At 55.5% G+C, this 18,444-nt stretch overlaps 1 protein-coding gene across 1 annotated transcript in view; it reads left to right on the top strand.

The window, feature by feature from the left end:
- The window catches only part of SLC9A1 (solute carrier family 9 member A1), a 52,297-nt gene extending 34,570 nt beyond the window's left edge, over positions 1-17,727 (top strand). The window contains exons 2-12 of the mRNA XM_002913362.4: positions 1,176-1,636; positions 4,848-5,098; positions 6,041-6,258; positions 7,261-7,463; positions 8,948-9,037; positions 9,507-9,577; positions 9,696-9,869; positions 10,117-10,231; positions 10,365-10,466; positions 11,807-11,879; positions 12,520-17,727. Coding sequence (XP_002913408.1) covers positions 1,176-1,636; positions 4,848-5,098; positions 6,041-6,258; positions 7,261-7,463; positions 8,948-9,037; positions 9,507-9,577; positions 9,696-9,869; positions 10,117-10,231; positions 10,365-10,466; positions 11,807-11,879; positions 12,520-12,857 — 2,096 coding nt within the window. The 3' untranslated portion in view covers positions 12,858-17,727. The remainder of the gene's footprint in view (positions 1-1,175; positions 1,637-4,847; positions 5,099-6,040; positions 6,259-7,260; positions 7,464-8,947; positions 9,038-9,506; positions 9,578-9,695; positions 9,870-10,116; positions 10,232-10,364; positions 10,467-11,806; positions 11,880-12,519) is intronic.
- Positions 17,728-18,444: the final 717 nt, after the last annotated feature.

Raw genomic sequence — 18,444 nt, 5'->3', positions numbered from 1 at the left:
AAGGATCTCAGGGGTAATGAAAGCCAAAGACTGCCAGATGGGTTATCAGGAATTCTGTGAGTTATGGCCTAGCCTTGTGTATTTTCACATCAGTAGATACTTACTGAGTACCTACTGTGTCCCTAGCCCTGGGCATCTGATTATAAACAGATAGGGAGTCTGCCTCCACAGAGCGTATAGGCTAGGGAGGGGAGGAGGAAAGCGAGACCTTTCACCTTGAACAAAGTATCGTACTTTCTTAACCAAGCTGAACCTGGGGTTTTTGGTACCCAGCATGTAGATAGGTGCTGGGGTCTTCTCTGCCTACCTCCCCACCCCAAAACAAACCAAAACCCCTTAGGGAGCTTGGGGCCAAACCTGGCATTGAGAGAGTACGTCTTAGAAGGGAATTTTTACTCCTTCCTAGCTCTGGGTTTGGGGCCTTAGGGCTGGCCAGTGCTGCTGGCTCGGGGAGAGTGTTGGCGGGTCTCAGGCAGAGGGGCATGTTCATGCCTTGATGAGGAGGGAGAGCAGGGGTCGACCTACAGAACTTAGGAGTTTGATGGGAGCTGGGGGTTCAGACCTGGGTTCTGTCCTGGTTCTTTTTTTTTTTTTTTCTGTCCTGGTTCTGCTTCTAATTTGCTGTGTGCCCTTGGGCAAGTCCTTTCCCCTTTCTGAGCCTCAGTTGCTGCATCTTTAAAGCAGAGGGGATTAGGCTAGAAACAGATGGCAGATAGGTTTTGTCTCACCTGCAAAATTGATTGATCGCTGTTTGGCTTCTTGAGCTGCTCTGTGCGCTCAGCAGGAAAGTGCATGAGTCTTGGAATGGAGGTGTAGGTAATGCCCTTGGATACCTGGAGCCTTGGTAATCAGTGGGTCATTTCTGCCTTCTGGAGGCACACAGAGCTGCTTCTTTCCACTCTATGGCAGAGACAGAGATAACATCTGTATATTCTTTAAAAAAAAAAAAAACACGCTTCGAAAGCATTGTCACTTAGCGTATACAGCAAACCCTGGGAAGCTGGTATTACTGCTTCCATGTCACGGGCGAGGAAGCCAAGGCTCAGAGTTACCAGAGCGGCCCTCTGAGGCCAAGCCCCTGTCACCAGCTGCTCTTCTCATCTCCAGCCCCGTCCCCAGCCTCGCGTCCTGACTCGCCGCAAGCCCACGGCCTCCTGTTCTCTCACTCTCCGCAGGTTTCCACGTGATCCCCACTATCTCGAGCATCGTCCCGGAGAGCTGTCTGCTGATCGTGGTGGGGCTGCTGGTGGGGGGCCTGATCAAGGGCGTGGGTGAGACTCCCCCCTTCCTGCAGTCGGACGTCTTCTTCCTCTTCCTGCTGCCGCCCATCATCCTGGATGCGGGCTACTTCCTGCCGCTGCGGCAGTTCACGGAGAACCTGGGCACCATTCTGATCTTCGCCGTGGTGGGCACGCTGTGGAACGCCTTCTTCCTGGGCGGCCTCATGTACGCCGTGTGCCTGGTGGGCGGCGAGCAGATCAACAACATCGGCCTCCTGGACAACCTGCTCTTCGGCAGCATCATCTCCGCCGTGGACCCCGTGGCCGTGCTGGCCGTCTTCGAGGAGATCCACATCAATGAGCTGCTGCACATCCTTGTCTTCGGGGAGTCCCTGCTCAACGACGCCGTCACCGTGGTGAGGGGCCCAGACCCGAATCCGGGTCCAGGGCGAACCCCACCTCCGCCCGCTAATCACAGTAGCGAATCAGCAAATGTCCCTTCCTGCTGGCTGTGTGCCAGGCGTCATGCTGAGCCCTCGAGTGCGTTAGCTCATTTAATCCTCATGATGCCCTTAGGAGGTGTTTCTTAGTCTCACTTTACAGAGGAGGCATCAGGCCCCCCGAAGTCCGACGACTTGCTAACACGCGATAGGACCAAGGTTAGAAGCCAGGTCTGCAGACTTCAGGGCCTGAGCTCCTGGCCTTACCCTCTGTCCCTGACTTGGACTGTGATGTGAACTCGGTTAAATTACGTATCGTCTGTAGACTTCAGTTTACCCTTTATAGGCCAGTTAGTCTATGAGGGCCTGTTCAGCCGTCCTGTTGGCTGTGTCCTAAGTTACAGTTCACTTTGGGCGGAGTTCAGGGGCAGCGCTGGTGGAAAGGGACCCTGCCCTGAAAACATCCAGGAAGGGCGCCTGGCTGGCTTAGTCGATAGAGCATGTGACTCTTGAGCTCAGGGTCACGAGTTCCAGCACCACATTGGGCATGGAACCTACTCTAAAAATATAAAAGATAAAAATTTATTATAAAAATGAAAAACAAAAAAAACACAAACCTCCAGAAAGTGATAAATAAAATGGATAGACCTGGGGTTGGCCACTTGCTTATTATGTGATCTTAGGCGAGTGACTATACCTCTCTGGGCCTCACCTTTGATAGCTGCAAAGTGGTCGAGTGGGTAGTACTTTCCTCCCAGGGGCTAGTAAGGACAGATGCCCCCAGCGCAGTCCACACACGGCCACGCCGTATGTGCTGACATAGGCCCTTCCTCCCAGCTAGTTTCCTCAGGAAATGGGTACGTGTATGTGCACACTCACATCGTGTTGTGAAAACACCCCCATTCTCCTCCTAGTTGGACCCCTCAGAGAGCAGCTGTACACGTAGGAAAACACAAGGACACGTGTGCACACCAGCGCACGTTCGCACACCCACTCCCCCTTCATCCACCCCCAGTCCCTCAGGAAGCCGCACTTCAAAGAGACATAGTGGTGGTCAGCTTGCCGCAGGCAGACTCGGCTTCCTCACCTCTTGCTCTTCCTCCCCTGCTGCCTTCATCGGGTCCTGGTGGGGCTGGGAGAGCAGCAGCTCGATCTAAGCAAGCAGGCCTCAGCACTGGTTCTTCTAGCACCAGCTCTTGCCTCAGTTTTTCCATCTGTAACAAGGATTGCAGTACCCAGCCCGTCATCCTCCCAGGGTTCCTATAGGAGTCACACCAGTGGGTACCACAGACAAAGCCCTCCCCAGTTGGATCTGGGTGTTGGGGTTCAGGTTGGCACTCCTGGGGAGCAGTGGGGTGTGGTTATGTCAAAGGGATACCTCAGTCTGGCCAGCTTGGGCCTATGGCCACGCCTCCCCAGGGGGTGGCAGTGCTCGTAGTAATTGCTCCTGCTCACTTCCTGTCCGAGCACTTCCTGTCTGAATATGTATTGCCTCATCCTGTCCACACAAACTCCATGAGGCTGGCACTGTAATTATCCCGTTTTTCCAAGTGAGGAAACTGAGCTACTGATAGGGAACTCGTCCAGGGTCCTGTGAGCTGGTGAGTGACGGTAAGTGATGTAGCTGGGCGTCAGACCGATGCAGTGGGAGTCCGGAGCCCACACACTTACCACCAAGGCACGCTGCCTCTCTAGTCCCATTGACAGTGCAACCGGGTGGGAGAGGAGGACCTTGCCCTCTCTACCTGCTGCACTGGTCCAGGTGGTAGACCCTGGGGACCCATGAATCTCCTCAGGCCAGTAGTGAGCGTAGGTAGCCTAGGGCTGAGAACGCACCTGTTGTCCACAGCCGGAGCCCTGACCTGTCTCCCAGACAGCTATGGCCCGGGCAGCACTGGGGACGAGCCAGTGCTTGGCATGTCCCCTTCTTGCTTGGCCTGCGTCAGGCCCTTTCTAGAGCTCTGGGCATGAGTGCGAGTGCCCTATTTCCTGACATGAAAGCTGAAGGTAGCCCCTGAGCTGCATGGTCGCAGGTCACCACTCATACCCATACTTCCTTGCCTCTAGGTTCTGGGGGCTTTGGAGAGTTCCTCCTCAGAAGTTCTCAGGTCGTCTTCCCTCTCTCTCAGCACCCCAGGCCTGGAAAGTCCCCAGCCGGGTTCCTGGCAGAGCTGTCTGGGAGTAGGCCCAGTAGCCAGGGAGCCAGCACCTGAGCGCAGGCAGAACCTCAAAGCTGCCCCCGTCCAGGAGGGCCTACCCACTGCTGTCAGGGACCAAGTTCCGGGCCTGGTGTTGCTGCTGGGGCTGGCGGCCCTTTGTCAAGTCACTCCACCACTCTGAGCTGTGGTTTAGGAAAGGAACAGCATCCTTGGCTCGCCTGCTTCGTGAGGCTGTTGTGTGTCGAGTGGGATAGCCATTGTCCAAGGGCTTTACAGTACGTGATGTGCCACTTCAACGTCTGACGATACCATTACAGCGACTGTTTATTTCTCAGTCCAGGAGGTGGGGAAGCCTTAGAAACCCTCTCGTTCCATAACATCTGAACTTGGCTGTTCATGATAACCACCTGGAGAGCTTATCGAACAGAGATTTCTGGGCCCCACCTCCCGAGAATCCAAGTGGGGTATGGCCTGGCTGTGTATATTTTCGGAAATGTCCAGAGGTTAAGAAGTCCTGTTCTAGTTCGTTGTCTGAACTTTCTCTGCTCCGTACTGAAGGAGAGACTGAAATCCAGACGGGAACACGATCTGCCCAAGGTCAAACAGGCCGCTTCGTAGCTCCAGGAGTAGCTAGCACCGGGATGGGCATGGTCCTGAGCACTCGGCCTTTATTAACTAGTTTAATCCTCACAGTGGCCCTGTAAGCTTGGTACTGTTATCCCATTTTATGGTGAGGAAAACAAGCGCAGGGAGTTGGAGTAATTTGCCCGTGTATACGCTAGGGAGCGGCAGAGCCACAATTCCACCTCAGACTGTCCGGCGTCAGAGTTTGTGCCCTTAATTGTCACGGGGCGCTGCAGGCCTGAAGCAAGGCCCTCTGGCCCTTGGCACTAGGGTTTCTCTGCTATCACGTGGCCTCCTCTGTGGCCGTGATCAGTGGAAGGCATGCAATCGCCCTAGGTGGACACCAGGGAGCTGGGGGGGCCGGGGCCCTGCTCTCCTGCCAACCAGCTTACACCCCTCCCCAGGTCCTGTATCACCTCTTTGAGGAGTTTGCCAACTATGACCGGATAGGCATCGTGGACATCGTCCTCGGCTTCCTGAGCTTCTTCGTGGTGTCTCTGGGTGGGGTGTTTGTGGGCGTGGTCTACGGGGTCATTGCAGCCTTCACCTCCCGATTCACGGCCCACATCCGCGTCATCGAGCCGCTGTTCGTCTTCCTCTACAGCTACATGGCCTACCTGTCGGCTGAGCTCTTCCACCTGTCGGGCATCATGGCGTGAGTCTGGGTGCGGCGTGGGGGAGGCTGCCAACCTGGATTCCCTGGGCTTGTGGGGTCACGAGGGAGTTCCCCAGGGCCCAGACTCCAGCCCTGGGGTGAGATTCATGCACCAGGTTCCAGATCCTGGGACTGCCCCTGGAAGCACTGAGTTTAAAGTTCTGGAAAGCCTCAGCCCTGCTACTTCTTCCCTTCCTTTGCCTCAAAGGGAGTTCCTTGGTTGTAGTTGGATGCAAGCTCTCGCATTCACTGTGCTCTTCTGCAGCCCCAGCAAGGAGGCCTGGGGCTTCCATTGCCATAAGGAGTCCTGAAGGCCCTGAGGCCTCAGCTGGGTCTTGAAGTCCAGGGAATGTGGAGAGGTGGTCAGGTGCAAAGGTTTGCCCAGTTTGGGAGGACATTGGAAATGCAGAGGCCAGGCCAGATTGGGGGATTCAGGGTGAACTTGAGGAGGCTGGGCCAGCAGGAGCAGAGCCCAGGTATGGACACCAGGCAGGGAGGGCTGGGGCAGCTGTGTGGAGCTGAGCTCCCCATGGGGACCCCCATGCATTAGAGACACCATACTTGGGGGAGTAAACCAAGGCCATGGACGTGTGTAACTGACTCCTATTAGACGGAGGCAGCATGGCCTTGGGGGAAGGCACCGGCTTTAGAGCTGGGCAGACCTTAGTTTGCATCTTAGCTCTGCTGCTCACTGGCAGGGTGACAGTGGACAGGCAACTATCTCTCCAACTCTGAGATCCCTCATCTGAAAAATGCAAAAACGTGCCCACGTCTGGAGGGTCGAGTGAGAGGACGGAGGTGGAAGAGTTGTAGGGCCCACAGCGGGTTCTGACCTGTCCGAGGGCTCAGGATACGGGCACCGGTCCGCCTCCCCGGCAGTGGAGGGGCTCTGGGAAGGTGCAGCTCCACTGAACCCCGAACTCTGCTCTTCCCTGACCCCAGACTCATCGCCTCGGGAGTGGTGATGCGCCCATACGTGGAGGCCAACATCTCCCACAAGTCTCACACGACCATCAAATATTTCCTGAAGATGTGGAGCAGCGTCAGTGAGACCCTCATTTTCATCTTCCTCGGCGTCTCCACGGTGGCCGGCTCCCACCACTGGAACTGGACCTTTGTCATCAGCACGCTGCTCTTCTGCCTTGTCGCCCGAGTGCTGGGTGAGGTCCTGGGCTGGAGCCGGGTAGAGGTGTGTGCGTGCGCGCGCATGTGCGTCTGTGTGCCCGTGCGCGTGGGCTTGTGTGCCTGTGGTGTGGAGGCAGGGACCGGGCTGCGGGCGGGGGCCCCGTGTACGAAGGGCTCGGCCGGGTGGGCTGCCGGCAGCTTCCAGCACAGCCGCACAGCCGCGGCCTCCCCGCTCTTCTCTGCTATGCTGAGGCTGGGATGGGTCTTGTGATGGCTCACGGGAGTCTGTGATCTCCGGGAAGACAGTCATGGTGCGTGAGAACGGAGGGGCCTCGGGGACCCTGTGCCGCAGAGCCCGGGTCTGCGAATGTTCTCTGCGTTGTCTCGGGGCACAGATGACTTGAGCACTTGCGGACCTGTCTGTGCTGCTGGCTCCAGGCCACACACAGGGACCAGACCTCAGGTCCTTGGTTCTGCTTATACTTTCCAGACACACCTCGCCCCAGTGACTGTGTCACTTTCCCCTCTGCATCTCACTCTCCTCCTCTCGGATGGTAGGTCTGTGGTCCCTGAGCCTGACTGGCTATCACCTCTACCTGGTACACTGTTTAGAAACCCCGGTAGTCCTGAACCTCATCTGCCAGAGATTCTGGTTCTGTGGGTTGAGGCTGAATCCAGATCTCTACATTTAAAAAAAAAAAAAAAGTTTTTATCATGGAAAATTTGAAGCATGGAGAAAAGTAGATCCCATGAACTCATCATAATGAATGGATACCAACTTGTGGCCACTCTTGTTTCAGCTCCTCTCCCAATCCCGTTCTGACTTCCAGCCACTCGAGGCCTCTGTGGTGTGTCTAGAGCACATCCAGGTTGGGAGAGCCCCTTAAGGATCCCCCAGCTCTTGGCTGAGGGACCCAGGAAATGAGTGCGCTGGGCAGGCATCCTAGCCAGGGGCTGCCTCCCGGCCGAGCAGTTGGAGATGAAGAAGCCAGGCGGGGCTGGGGACAGCTTGACGCTCTTCTTGCCCTTCCTGGCAGGGGTGCTGGGCCTGACCTGGTTCATCAACAAGTTCCGAATCGTGAAGCTGACCCCCAAGGACCAGTTCATCATCGCGTATGGGGGCCTGCGAGGGGCCATCGCCTTCTCCCTGGGCTACCTCCTGGACAAGAAGCACTTCCCCATGTGTGACCTGTTCCTTACTGCCATCATCACGGTTATCTTCTTCACCGTCTTTGTGCAGGTGCTGGACAGGGCGGAGCAGCCCCCCTTGGGACCCTGACTCTGCCAGTGGAAAGAGGAGGCACATAACCTGAGAGGGGGCCACGAGTTCTAGTCCACCAATAACTTGCTATGCAGTCTTGGGCAAGCCGCTCCCCCTTTCTGGTCCTCAGTTTCCTTAACTGTGAAGGGGGAGTTAAGTGACCAGTCAGAATGCTGCCTCACTTAGAAATCTAGGCAGCACTGAGAGAAGTGGGCTCAGTCAGCACGCCCATCTCAGTACAGGGCTTCAGGGAAATGATTTAATGTCTCGGGATCTCAGTTTCTGTGCCTGTAAAGTGGGACTAATAGCACAACATGGGGGAGCTAGAAAGGTTGCCGACCTGGGCAGTAGGAGGTCTGGAGGCAGCCCGAGCTCTGCTGCTCTTGTGTGACCCTGGGAAAGACCCTCCTCCCATTTCTGGGTCTCAGTTCCCCATCTGCAAAGTGAGGGCACTGGCCTAGATGATCCCGGAGTCTTTCCAGCTGCAGGTCAGTGATCCCTGTGCGTTTCAGTGACTCTGGTTTAGCGGAGAGTCCCCCCAAACCCCTCAGAATCCCCAGGGAAACCCAGCCTGGCTGGTGTCAGTGCTCCACCTTGCCTGACCTGTGACTTTGGGCAAGTGAGAAACTGTCTGTCTCTGTCCCTTCTGCCTTTCCTAGATGCAAATCCTGGCAAAGCTTTAGGTGGGAAACAACATTTCCTTCTCAGGAGAAGAACATGTGGCGGCATCCTCCTGGGGCCAGACTCACCTTCTGTCCCTTCTAAGGATAGCGGGCTGCCTCTTTTGCCCCCTTGCTCTGTTCCCCATCCTCATAACTATTTTATCACCTTGACTGGGCGGTTATCTACGCTGATGGCTTATCAAGCCCATTTTCAATGAAGTTAGCTTTGAGGGAGGGCCCTCCCTGCCTGGGTTTGAATCCGGCTTTACTACTATTTCCATAAGACCTTAGAAAGTTACTTAACCTCTCATCTGTGAGATGGGGACAATGGAAGAACCTACCTGTCTGGGGCAGTGTGGGCATTCAGAAACTAATACCTGGTAAATCAGCCCTGGCTCTGGCACAGGGCACGTCTGCAGTGAAATTAGCTGCCGTTGCTGTGGCTACTAGGCTGGGCGGTTCCTGTCCTGTGAAGAGGTTTTCCCTATCAGCCAGGCCTGACTTCTCTGGGGTCGCAAAACAAGTTTGTGGTAGAGCCCACATTTGAACCCCGGGCCCTCTGACCCCACGCCCGGGTTAGATGGCCGATGTGTGAAACCGAGGGGCTGTGTCTTCAGGATGAAGCAGGCATTAAGGACCTGCCTTTGTACAAGGGCTGACACGGAGGTTGGGAGAGTGGGGACCTCAGAGCAGAGAGCATCCCAGCTTCAGGGGCTTTGGGGGCAGGGGAGGGGGGAGGCTCCGTGGTCTCCCTGCCAGGATAGCAGACCTGGAGTGCCTGACACCTACCTGTCCCCCCAGGGCATGACCATTCGGCCCCTGGTAGACCTGTTGGCTGTGAAGAAAAAGCAAGAAACAAAGCGCTCTATCAACGAGGAGATCCACACACAGGTACTAGAAACTGGGCCTTGGCCCTTGGTTGCAGGAGAAGGCTCAGGGAGCTGGGGAGCAGCTAGGCCTCACATCCTTTGGCTTCACTCAGCCCCCTCCTCCCTTATCCCAGTGCCGGGTGGTCCTTCAGCCCTGGAGGTCGCCAGATCCTGCCATAGGCAGCTGTGGTGTGGGCAACCAGGTGCCCTAGGAGGGGATGTCATGCCATCTCTACCTCTAGTAGGAGCCTATCCCAGGCATTGGGCACAGGTGGATTCAGGGAAGGGGGCTCAGCAGGGCCATGGCAGGGGGTTTGAGGCGCCAGGGTTCAGGATGAGTGAGATGTTGGTGCCACCTCCTGGCTGCTCCTGGAACTACAAGGCTGGGCTGAGCAGAGCTGCACGAGGGTGGAAGGTAGGGGCCCATTCAGAAGTCTTGGTAGGGAGGGAGCCCAGTAGTGAGGCTTGACCTGGCCCTGGGCCCATTTCAGTTCCTGGACCACCTTCTGACAGGCATCGAGGACATCTGTGGCCATTATGGTCACCACCACTGGAAGGACAAGTAGGTGGCAGGCCTGGTGGGCAGGTGGGCGGGAAGGGCAGGTGCGGGTCTCCCTGGGCCTGGGCGTCTCCCCACCCTGAGGAGCTGGCTCCATGCATCTTCTCCCTCCCCCCACCAGGCTCAACCGGTTTAACAAGAAATACGTGAAGAAGTGTCTGATAGCCGGGGAGCGCTCCAAGGAGCCACAGCTCATCGCCTTCTACCACAAGATGGAGATGAAGCAGGCAATCGAGCTGGTGGAGAGCGGGGGCATGGGCAAGATCCCTTCTGCTGTCTCTACCGTCTCCATGCAGTGAGTGCTGATGGCGACGCCAGCGGCTTCGCACCCACACACTGACCCCTACACACCAACCTGGCAGGCCACGCGGGGGCGAGGGTGGCGGGCCTGTCTGTTGTCCAAGCAGGGTGGGCGAGAGAGCCACAGGGCCACAGAGGACCACCCCACCCAGACCATCCCCGGGGTGACTTCCTGGCCCAGCCCAGCAGGCTCTAGGGTCCAGTAGCTTTGTTGGGGACCTAACCTGAGCCCTGTTGTCCAGGAACATCCACCCCAAGTCCCTGCCTGCCGAGCGCATCCTGCCGGCACTGTCCAAGGACAAGGAGGAGGAGATCCGCAAAATCCTGAGGAACAACCTCCAGAAGACCAGGCAGCGGGTGAGGGGCTGCTCCCTGCCCGGCGCCCCGACAGCCGAGGGGCCTTCTGCTTCAGCCCTGCCCCACCCGCGTGCGGAGCTGCCCTGGCCCCCCCAGGCCCAGCTTCTGGGGCCTGACAGCTGTTCTCCCACAGCTGCGGTCCTACAACAGACACACGCTGGTGGCAGATCCCTACGAGGAGGCCTGGAACCAGATGCTGCTCCGCAGACAGAAGGCCCGGCAGCTAGAGCAGAAGGTGGGTCTAGGACTGGAGCCGGCCCCTGCCTTTCCCAGGGAGTCTGGGTGCTTCTTCCCCCGCACCCCTGCCGCCAAGCCCCTTTGAAAAGAGAGCCACTGTGGGTTGTTTTTTTTTGTTGTTGTTGTTGTTGTTTTTACCTCCTCCTCTTGTTTGGGGGACTGAGCCCCAGGGCAGGTTCCAGAAAGCTGCCTCCTCCCCCACCTCCTCCCCACTCGGGGCAGCAAAGAGGCCAATGCCCGCTCACTGCATCCGCAGGCATCTGAGTCTATCCATCTGCTCTTACCCTTCATTTCCGAGCGAAAACACTAAGGCCCAGGGGAAAGGGATCTGCCGCAGATCATAAAGCAAGGCATACATGCATTCGATTGTTTGCTCGGGAACGTTTTTTTGGGTGGTTCGTAAGTGCCGAGCATCAGAGTAACCTCTGTGGGTCCAGCAGTGAGTCAGCCAGGCCCTCCCTTGCAGAGCTCGTCATGCAAAGGCCCAAGCCAGATGGGAAGGGCAAGGGGCCGTGAGCACTTTGAGCAGGGGGTAGTCAGGGTAAGCTTAGGAGCAGGGGCAGGACGAGGAGAGTGTGAGCAGAGGAAGGCCCAGGCTGTGTTCCCAGTCACAGAACATGGCCCTTGGTAGATACCGAGAAAACAAACTTTCCAGCAAGTTTGTTAATGGTGCCAGGCTTTGGGCTTTATTCCAAGGGCATGGAGAGCCCTGAAGAGGTCTGAGCACAGGGCTGACATGGGAAGGGGTGTAGGGGGGAGTGGGATGGAAAGGAGTGGGGACATTAGTAGGAGATGGAACTACCAAGACTTGGTCACCTGTTTGAGGTGGGGCTTCAGGAAGAGGAAAGAGGGGTCATTCTCTAGCCTTCTGGTCTGGGGTGTTGGGAGTGGTGGTTCAGTAGGGGACGACGAGGATGGAGCAAGGTCTTGAGGGAAGATAAGAATCTGAGTTCGGTTTCAAGCTATTGCACTGAGATACCTGGGTGCCTTTTGGGGTCCAGGTGTCCATTCCTGAGCTGACTTTATGGGTCTGGACCTCTGGGGCGAGTGTGGACTGGAACAGAGACTGGGGTGGGGTTGCTGTGGGAGAGGCAGGGCCATTTAAGGCTTCTCCAGAGATCATACAGCTTGACAGAGGCCGGGCCTAGCTTCGGGAACGCCGGAAGTGTCGGCACGGCCTCAGCACTGGTGCCGACAGAGGCGGACGACGAGCCCCATGAGGAACTGGCAGAGAGGGCGCGAGCCCCCGAACGTGCCAAAGGAGGGGGTGGCCACCAGCCTTGGACGCCATCCCGAGGGGCTGCCTGTGCTCACCCCTGTCTGCCCTCTCTCTGTCAGATCAACAACTACCTGACCGTGCCCGCCCACAAGCTGGACTCACCCACCATGTCGAGGGCCCGCATTGGCTCAGGTAAGGCAGGGCACAGGGTGCCTGGAAAGGGGCCTGGAGGCTGGGCACTCAGTACCACTGTCTCCTGAGGATGAGACTCCAACAGCAATGGGCCTCAGCCACTGGGGAGGACGGGTTTCTCCCTCTGACCTCCTCCCAAGCCAGAGCTCCTTCTATATCAGGTGGAGTTGGGGGTTCCCCCAAGGGGACAGAAGCATGGCCCCGCTGTCCTCCCCAGGCACAGAGGTGCTCCACGTGCGGCTTAAGGGGAGGACCGTGAAGGGGTTTGGTGCCTGGCAGGGAGGCAAGAAGGGTCTGCACCACTGGTATATCCAACATGTGGGGGAGACATCAACAGGCCTTCTCCCAGGCCTGGGCCCTGGGGGCACATGGTGACTCAGGAGGGAGCTCTAATTCTTGGTCTGGGGAGGGTCACCTATGGATGACCCTGATCTGAGGAGAGGAATGCAGTCCTACCTTTGGGACTGCAGCGTGAGGGGAAGAGAAACTGTCTGATCGGAGCTCATCCAGGCCCATGTGGAGCATTGCCACATTCACAGGAAGGTTCTGTGGGAGTTGCTGGCACACGCCAAGGGTGGGGGGACATGCTTGGCAGGGCTCGGGGGCAGAAGCCAACTTGTGCCTTGCTCTTGGTCCCCAGACCCGCTGGCCTATGAGCCAAAGGCCGACTTGCCTGTTATCACCATCGACCCAGCCTCCCCGCAGTCGCCTGAGTCTGTGGACCTGGTGAATGAGGAGCTGAAGGGCAAGGTTTTGGGGCTGAACCGGGATCCAGCCAGGGTGGCGGAGGAGGACGAGGATGACGACGGGGGCATTGTGATGCGGACCAAGGAGCCCTCTTCCCCGGGCACGGATGATGTCTTCACCCCTGGGCCAAGTGACAGCCCCAGCTCCCAGAGGATACAGCGCTGCCTCAGTGACCCAGGTCCCCACCCTGAGCCTGGGGAAGGAGAGCCTTTCATCCCCAAGGGGCAGTAGCGCTGGGGTCAGTGGGCAGTGCCCGTCCCACCACAGACTCTCCCACCAGAGCAGGGGCTGCTGGGGGAGCTGGGGGCTCCCTTCGTCCTTCCTGACCTGGATTGGCCCTGCCCCTCCCCCGACCGCATGGCAGCTGGGCCCACAGCCCCCACCGCAGCACGGCTTCCCCCTGCCTCCTGGGAAGCACCCTCCCTCCCACCAGAACTGCCTTCCCAATCCATCTGGCAGAACTGTTGGTCTGTGAGGCAGACCCTGCCCCTTCCGGATTCAGGCTCTCTCCCAAACCCGGCCTAGAGCCTCAAGATTCCCAGCCCTCAGAGGCCTGCCCCCTACTCCATCAACCTCATTCAAACCAATCTGAGTTCCTAACCAAAGAGCCTCTGGCTCAGCCTTGATCCCACCTGGAAAGGGAAGGAGCCAAGACCTCTCTCGGCCTAGGCCGGGCCCTACATTAACAGCGGAAAGACTGGGGAACCAATCATCCGACTGGGGGAGGGATCGGTGACACACAGCAGGCAGGCGCACCCTCCTCCTGCCAGCTCTGTCACCCTGGCCAGCCCCCCTGACCTGAAGTTGGGGTGCTTTGGACAGTGATGTGACTTAGCTTTCCACACTGCTCCAGTGGGGACCACTGGACCCTTCAGGGGCTACTGTCAGGGGAGGGGCTGTCAGAGGCTCCAGAAAGTGCTGCCTTTTTATCTGTTTTGTTTGTTCACACTCCATGTATGATTCAATTTGCACAGAGGGCATTCCTGTTTTTAAAAACATTTTGAGAACCCCTGGCTTAACAGAGCTCTAGCCCTCCTAATCCAGAGAATTACCCCTCCTCGTCTGTGCCTGTCTGCGCAACACTCCCCCAAATCGGTCCTCTGCCTCCTGGGCTCTTAACTGTGGCCCCAAGGCTATGATTTTAGAAGTGACTTCTTCCACTCCAATTCATGATTCTAACTCACTGATGCTGGGCTCCTGACCTTCTGTGCTCTTGGGCCTGACCCTCAGTTCCTGCTGGCCTATCCTCTCTCTCATCCCTCTCCACCGCCTTGGCCCCTGGACCCCTTATGCCCATCACGCCCAGCTTGCTGTGGAGCCCAGTCCTTAGGGGAGAAGGCCTCCCCGAGCATCTCCCACCCCACCAGGACTGGAGGGTGGGCAGAGTCCCGGGCCCCCAGAGGCCTTTGCTCACAGGCACACACACCCACCCCCACCGCCACCATGGCCAGGCCCAGGCCTATTGGTGTCTGTCCTACCCGAGGATTGTGCAATAGTCAGAGTGTCCCTCTTCCCAGCAGACTGGGCAGTGGGCTCCTCTGCCCCCCTCCTCTCCATGCAAGTGCTGTTTTGGGCAGGAGTCACCATGCAAGGGTGATGTTGACAACCATGTTCGAAGCCCCCACAGCTGCTGCTGCTCTGCCACCCGTACAGAAGAAACCGGATCTTTTTCATATTCTAATAAATCTGTGTGAGTTTTTATAGAGTTGAGGGCTGCTTCCTAGGGACCAGGACTTCCGGAAGGATGGTGGCCTGGGGGCCTGAAGGACTTAGCTCAGTGGCTGGCACAGAGAAACTCTAATCCCTTTCAGCTGCTGGCATGGCTATTACTGTGCACCGGACACCCGAGACAGAGCAGTGAACAAAGCAGGGCGCTCCCTGCCCTCAGGTGCCTTCAGCCTCTCGGGTGACAGCGTCCATCACAGACATGCCAGGAAAAACCCAACGTGTGTGCGAATGACAGGGAATGAAGGAGGGGAGCGGAGGGGTGGCAAGGACTGTCCTGAGTCATCTTAGGAAAGGACTAGAGAACGAACTGAGGTTAACCGGGTGAAGAAGGTTTCGGAGAGTTCCTGAATATTCTAATCGGGAGCTGCACTGGCAAAGACCCTAGGATCTGAGAAAAGGCGGGTTTGGCTGGCTCAAAGGGTGACAGGAAGGGAGGCAAAGATGGGACCTAGCGGTCCTCGGTTAGATTTCGGTTTATACGAAGGGCAGAATGGGAAGGTTCTGTCACCTGTAAAGTGGGGACAATAGCGTGGATCAAAGTGCTCAGGTGTGTAAGGATCAGCACAGTGTGGGGTCCAGCGGGCTCAGTTCAGCGGAGGTTGGATCCCTGAGGTGCATTTCCAGGAGCTGACCACCAGAGGGCAGTGGGGCCTTGGCACACACCCCCGGCACCCCTGGAACCCGGGCTGTTCTGAAAAGCGTCTTGTTTGCTCAGCCTGGGAGGCTGGAGTGGTCAGTGCCAAAAGGCCTGTCGGGAAGGACCATAGCATCCATTCCTGTATCAGCCGGTTCCCCGACAAGAAACAGATGGTACGCTCAAAGGGATAGCGAAGAGCCTTCAGCTAAAAGATTCTTTACAGAGGTGTAGGCAGGGTGAAGGGAACCTAGCAGGCATGCGGCCCAGGGGACTCACACTACAGGGAAGCTGTTATAACCCCTGGACCTGAAGAGCAAGAGGAGGAAGCTGTTACTATGGGAGAGGGCTGCCCTGCTGCTGCCTCCCCTCGGCCAAACCGTCGGAAAGCCAGAAGGGAAGGCCCCCGAGTGACTTCACTGAATTCGGCCCACAGAGGTCAGCCTTGCAGTAAATGGAGCAAGGGGAGAGTGGATTGAGGGGAGAGGACATCTGAGCAGAGCTGTTCCTTTTGCCCCTCTACCACCCACCCATCCTTCAGATGAAAAACTCCTGTCTCTATTATTTAATGATTATAGAATTTCCGTTTAGGATGATGAAAAGTTTTAGAAATAGTTTGGGGTGATGGTTACACACTGTGAAGGTACGAAGTGCCCTGGATCGTTCACTTTAAAATGGCTCATTTTAGGTTATGTGCATTTCAGCTCAATTTTTTAAAAATGGAAGGAAAGCTCATCCCCACCAGGAAAACCAGTCTCATCAGCCACTGCCTCCTTGTCAGACACCATGTTCTTGTCCTCCTTCAGTCATACCCTTTAACTTAAAATGTTCGTCATCACGGGCTCTTGCAGCAAGATGGGCGGTGGGGTGCAGAAAACAACAGAAACACACCACAGCACCACCTTCTGCAGCTGGTCACAAGGCTTAGTTCAGCACTCGACGGCATCCTCCTTCCACCCACTTCTATGCCCCTCTTACCAGGGGCCAGCTCTCTGGCTGGTTGGGTTCTTTACCTGGTGGGGGTGCCCTATGCCTTTATTCCTATGCAACTCAGGTTCTGCTTGGTCTCAGGTTCGTTGGGTTGCCAACTTTCCCACTGATGGCCATTATTGGACATGGGAGATCCAAGAGGCACCCAGTCAATCCTCTGGATTCCAGATGTAGCCTTCCTGCCCATTCCCCATTTTCCTTCTGGTAATCTAGATTAATCACACTACCTGTTACAGTTGACCCCCTCTCTGCCTTTAGGTTAGGTGACATACAGAGCTCAAAATGACCCAAGGGAAGACTCTACTTCCAATTTAAAGGAAGCACATATGTGTTCCCTGGAGGAAGTATTCCTTCTTTGGGTACTAAGGACTCCAGGCCCACTGAACCCAAAGTTGAGGGGATAGAAAGCAAAAATCCCCGCAGTGGGTTATTTGGAATAATATTGAGAGAAGCCATTCCCATCCCTACCCCTCAGTCCCTGGGCCTCTGCGTTCTGGCCAGGAGAGCTGGAGCCAGATTTTGGCCACTGATTTAAAGCAGGGACTGCATACTACCTGTCAGCCTCACCTTGCAGAGCAGTATCTCCCGGCTGGTGCTGTCACACTGTTCTATCCATTCAGCTACTTTTGAGTGACAGGGCACATTGTAAGTCCAATGCATTAAGACCATTGCTGTATGCCACTCACCATAGAATGAAGTTAGGCAATGTGTGGGATAGCATAGTGGTGAAGAAGGCATTCTGGAAAGTCCAGAGATGATGGTGCTGGCTGAAGCCTTGCAGGCAGGGAAGGGAAGTTCATATCAGAAATATGTATTTATTACCATGAGCTAATAAGTTACTGTTCCCTTCATAAAAGAAGGGGTTAGTGTAATCAACCTGCCAATGGGTAGCTAGATGGTCCCCCTGGAACGGTGGTTCTCAAAGTTTTGGTCTCAGAAATCCTTTACATGCTTAAAAATTATTGAAAAAATTATATTCTTAAAAATTGTAAAGGGCTTTTGTGGGGGTCATATTTATTTTGCTGGATGAGAAATTAAACTTTTATTTATTTGTCAGAGAGAGCACAAGCAGGGGGAGCAGCAGGCAGAGGGAGAAGCAGGCTCCCTGCTGAGCAAGAAGCCCAATACGGGATTCGGTCCCAGGATCCTGGGATCATGACCTAAGCCAAAGGCAGAGGCAACCGACTGAGCCACCCAGGTATCCCTGAGAAATTAAGCTTTAAAATAGTCATTTAGAATTAATAAATCTATTACATGTTAATACAAATATAAAGTTTTGAATGAAACATAACTTTTAAAACAAAAACTGTGAGTAGAGCAGCATTATTCAACATTTTTGCAAATCTCTAAAGAGATTTGGCTTAATGCAAGACGCTAGATTCTCAAATCTGCTTCAGCATTTAGTCTGTTGTACATATGTCAGCCCTCTGGAAAATTCCACTATACACTCATGAAAGAATGACAATGAAATAGGCAAAGAATGACTTGGTATTAATATGAAGGTAGGTTTGACCTCACAGAACTCCTGAAAGAATCTTGGCGAACCCCCAGGGGTTCCTAGTTTACACTTTGAGAACCATTGCCCCAGGGAATGGTACCACATAGGAAACTCAGCTTGGTCTTTGCTGCTGGCAGCCAGGTGGCTCAGAAGTGCCAGCTGCCCATCGGATTAGGTGAGGAAAATATGTTGAGCTTATATGTATTTTCTATGGCTGCTGGAATAAATTACCACACATTTAGTGGCTTCAAGCAACACAGATATATTATCTTACAGCTGCAGGTCAGAAGCTTGACAGTTAAGTCTTACTGGGCTGAAACCAAGGTGTCAGCAAGGCTGCCTTCCTTTCTGAAGTCTCTAGAGGAGAATCTATTTTTCTTGCTCCTAGAGGCTGCCTGCATTCCTTAGCATGTGCCCTCCTTCCATCTTCAAAACTGGTCATGGCCAATCGTTTCCCACATCACACCACCCTGACACGGACTACCTCCTGCTTCCACATTTAAAGACCCTTGTGATTATGTCGGGCCCATCCAGATAATGCAGGACACTCTCCCTAGTTTCACCATCGGCTGTTTAGCAGCCTTAATTCTATCTGCTACCTTAATTCACCTTTGCCATATAAAATGTATTCACAGATCCCAAGAGCTAGAACATCTCTGGGAGGCCGTTATTCTGCCTACATTACTATGAGTAGCCCCGATCCCTGCCACCATGGCCACTTTGTATGTGGGCCCATTGAGCAAAAATCAAGGTAGCTGGGAAAAGAAGCTGATGTCTACAGAATGGGTCTCGTCCCCCTGATGGTCGACAGCCTTCTCCGTAATGGCGGCTCTCTCAGAACATGTGTGCGGGTTAGAAATAGCTTCACCGCCAGTCTCCCAACCTTGTCATTTTCAGGTTTCTGACCAGCCAGCAAACTTGTTCGCCACTGCTCATGAATCGTGTAGATCTGTACCTCAGGTCTTCTC

Source organism: Ailuropoda melanoleuca, chromosome 2, assembly GCF_002007445.2.
Source record: "Ailuropoda melanoleuca isolate Jingjing chromosome 2, ASM200744v2, whole genome shotgun sequence".
NCBI classification, from domain to species: Eukaryota; Metazoa; Chordata; class Mammalia; order Carnivora; family Ursidae; genus Ailuropoda; species Ailuropoda melanoleuca.
Note: the sequence above shows the minus strand (reverse complement) of the source record. Positions and strands in the feature narration are given on the sequence as shown.